We start from the raw sequence: 3,985 nt of genomic DNA on the forward strand, positions 1-3,985 counted from the left end.
TATAAAAAAGAAAAAAAAAATATATGTACAAAAAAATAATTAAATATAACTTTTGTAAAATTGGTTTTGCACATACTTAATTCGTTTTATATTTGAGTTGAATAGTCAAAAAAATATTATATATACGATTAATAATATTACTCACCATGCTGTGGCATTTTTTTATTACTATGCTCAATATTCATCAAAATAATTCGACAATTTCTAACATCTAATTCTATTGGAAATTCAATACAATCAAATCTTAGTAAGAGAAAAATCTGTATTACATCTCATTTGTCTACAGATAACTTTGAATAAATTTTTATAAAATTGCTGTAATAGGTGTATCTACATTTATTCCCTGCATATGAATAATGTCGTTTCTGCGTTTTTTCGTATCTTCTTCGATATATAAATTTATATAGTTGATAATCTTGACAATAATCGCTAACATTGAAATTTATATGTATATTTAACACCACAGTTCATTAATCACACACAGTTATTTGTTTGCATTTAATTGCATGCTATTTACATAATTTATTTGCAAAACATTAAATTACAAGATTCGAATGATTAAAATATTTTTATTTGTTTACAATGCAACAATTATTGTAATTCAACATTTCTGTATCTTCTGTCATAATTCAATTGTATATTTGCATTTGTTCAAACATACACTTATCGTTAACGTAAACAAACATCATAGTGACGCAACCCGCCAAACGGCACTAAACGAAGTATGTATACCTGTATACGTATGTGCACAAAGTGAATACACAAACTATATATTGCATCACAGATGGCTCTTACCAACAATATGGCACCAATGAACGTCGTCTACTCACTTGGACAGCCATGCTTTAATTAGTTAAGAAACAATTTTTTAAGTGGTGCTAAAATATTTTTTTAGCTGTTAGTAATCTTGTTTTTTTATTGTGTTACTTTTATTGAATGTCAAACATGAAAATACGAAGTTTTATACAAAATATCATAACGTGAAAATACTGTCGTCTGCTTGATTAACAGCTGCGCAAGTTCAAAGATCAGTGCTGAAATCGAGAAGGATACGGTATTTGAATTTGTGACAATTTCACCCATAGTAAAAACAAATTCTTGCTAAAATGATAGTTGTAACAAAGATTTTAGTGAACTTTAAAAAATCTAATATACTTCTATTTTATTTTTTTCTTAAAAGTAGAAGCGGAAGTTAGAATTTATCATCGTTTTTTAAGTATTTTCAATCATGATGCAATTTGTTATGGGTTTGTAGCGATGAAAAATCGTGAACACCGTTTTCATAACCTCACACTACGTCGCGAGCTTTGAGATCAAAACATTTAAACATCAAGATCAACACTGACTAGTAGCGAGTTCTTGAGAAAACAACCTTTCAATAATTCGGTAAAATATAAATATCGATCAGACGCTACAAGTTAGCCAGTTAGTTAATTATCGATCAGCCCACAGCGCTCGCAATGTATCTTGGTGATTCAATTACAATTATTCATTAGTTTTAAGTTATCAGTATAAGTAGAGTTGTTTTTAACACAATCGTAGTGTCTAAGAATTATGATAAGTTTTGTATATCTTAGGTTTAAAATTCAGTGTAGTGTCAATAAAAATAAGTATAGTGACTAAGTAAACGTATCATTTTTCCCGCAATGGAAAACAAATTTCCCATAGATATTAACGTGAATGACGTATCAATGCATAGTCAATGTGAGACTCAAAGTCAAAGTGAATTTCGTAATAATACGAGAGAGTGTGTGCAAGTTAAGCTAAATTAACCTCTAACTTTCAATTAGCATAATGCTTCTGTATCAAATTTGATTTGTAACACAATCCTAAAAAATTTATAAGCACAGTTCCTCCGTATAATTAAAAACGAATAAATTTTATGCTTAACCCAATAAATTAAAAAGAAGTGGAAAGTAAATTGTTTTCCTAAATATTATACAAATATGTATCATTTATTTTTACTCTAATTATTTCACATAAATTATCCAACATGAAAGTGTCAAATTTATTAATATTTAAATTTCAAATATTTATTAATATAGTTTTAAACATATCTTCAAATTGGAAGTAAAGTGATTGTTTTAGTAAATCAGTTAATGTTATTTTTGCACTTATATGTAACTAGCTGACTACATTGCTAAATATTATAATATTAAATTTGAGATGTAACAAATTTCCTATGTTTAGCAAATCATGTTTAGTAATCATGACATTATTGTCACAAAATTTCATAAATTACAATTCACAAATAAGAAAAGACAAGAATTGAAGAAAATATTTACTTAAAATCTGGACTAAAGGTTTTATTACAGATGAATGAAATGCTGGAATGGCCTAAGGTAATATGGATCCTAATATTTGAATGAAGTTTTGGGCTCCAAATCTACTAAAGTATCCTGTGACATTAATCTCTGATTTAATCGCATATATGGATATGACCTATGGCATAATACAAAAGTTGACGATATGTACCTATTTTGCTAAAGAATGATAAGATTTTTATTTATGTTACAAGCTGTATTTCCTGATAGTTCTCTAAAATGTTACAATATCCATTGTAAAAAGCAAGTACATCTTCTTGACTTAATGTTTTTACATTTAATGGATTTTCATGCAATTTCTCAAAACCTGAAGTAATAGGTGTTTCTTTTTCTTGCAGGGTCTGATGGCCAGTGGTTTAAAAATAATCAATTGTACTTGCATCTCATCCAAGATCTAATTTCTTGATTTTTCTCACAAATCTAGATCCAGATCAAAATACTTCTTTTTTTCAAATCTGTTTGAAAATTGACCTTTGATTCTTACCACAAAAAAATTCATACAGCTTTAAAAGCATAATTATTGGGTCAAACTTAGATTTCATGTTGCTTTCAACATACCAATTGAGAAAAAACATAACAGTAATGATTTTTCCTGCCAGTGTGAATACTTGATGTGAAGCTCATTGAGCTTGTTTTAAAATATCAACATCTGGCTTTGTGAATATCACATCTTTAATATCTACAATTTTCTGAACACCAACTATTTGCAAGTGAAATTACCTGTTAGACATGATCAAAGTCAATCAAAGCAAAGCTTAAAACTTGAGATGTTCTCATAATGAGATTTTTACATGATCTCATTGTTCCTTTTCCTCTATATTAAATGTATTTATTTAAATATACTAATGATACAGTATTAACAAGATAAAATACTACAAACATTAGGAAGACAAATATCTTGTTTTACAATTCTAGTCTACATTGTACAATAAAATACATATTATTATTAATACAATTGCACATTATTTATACAAAAATTACATACATATAAAGAATTTATGCTGTTTATGAACAGAAACATTGTAATTTTCATCTTAAGTTATATTAAGAAGAAAATAATTATACTTATACAATAGAATTACTACAAATTCCTAAGTTTGATTCATTTAACTGAAAGACATAGATTTACTTTATTAAACTTTTCTAAATGATACACCTCAAATAATCAGTAAAAAGTACTTTATTCATTCATTAAATCAATTGTATGGTGTTTAAAGTGTATAACTGCAAATACCATGGAGAAATGTGAAGAAAATGATATATCTAACACAGGAAATGCTAAGACAGAGATTTCTCCTAAGTCAAAACAAAAGAAGAAATCTCTTTGCCATCTACTTATGAATAAAAAGACCAAAATTGGATGTTTAGAAACATCTTACAAAGATGGTGATTCAAATAAAAATTCAAAAATGGAAAATTCCCAACATGGATCTCACACTAGTACAAAGCTTTCATTGTGCTGTGCAATGACTGAACGCAGCAGAACACCACCTCAAAGTTTGACTGTCAGTAGATTATCTCCAACTACATTAAGTTGTACATCAGTTAAATCTGAAGTAGCTTCTGGTAATGGAAATTGTCAAACAGATGTAATAATAGAAAAAGAAGAAATGTGTATAGCAAGTGGTACACATAATGTCCAAGAAAATATTACAGAAAGG

The 3,985-nt window shown here is 27.7% G+C and overlaps 1 protein-coding gene across 1 annotated transcript in view; it reads left to right on the forward strand.

Moving 5' to 3' along the window:
• Positions 1-3,559: 3,559 nt before the first annotated feature.
• Positions 3,560-3,985, forward strand: part of LOC108572033 (72 kDa inositol polyphosphate 5-phosphatase) — a 4,014-nt gene continuing 3,588 nt past the window's right edge. Inside the window, exon 1 of the mRNA XM_017934214.1 lies at positions 3,560-3,950. Within this exon, the coding sequence (XP_017789703.1) occupies positions 3,560-3,950 (391 nt within the window). The remainder of the gene's footprint in view (positions 3,951-3,985) is intronic.

Source organism: Habropoda laboriosa, unplaced genomic scaffold (genome assembly GCF_001263275.1).
Source record: "Habropoda laboriosa isolate 0110345459 unplaced genomic scaffold, ASM126327v1 scaffold67, whole genome shotgun sequence".
NCBI classification, from domain to species: Eukaryota; Metazoa; Arthropoda; class Insecta; order Hymenoptera; family Apidae; genus Habropoda; species Habropoda laboriosa.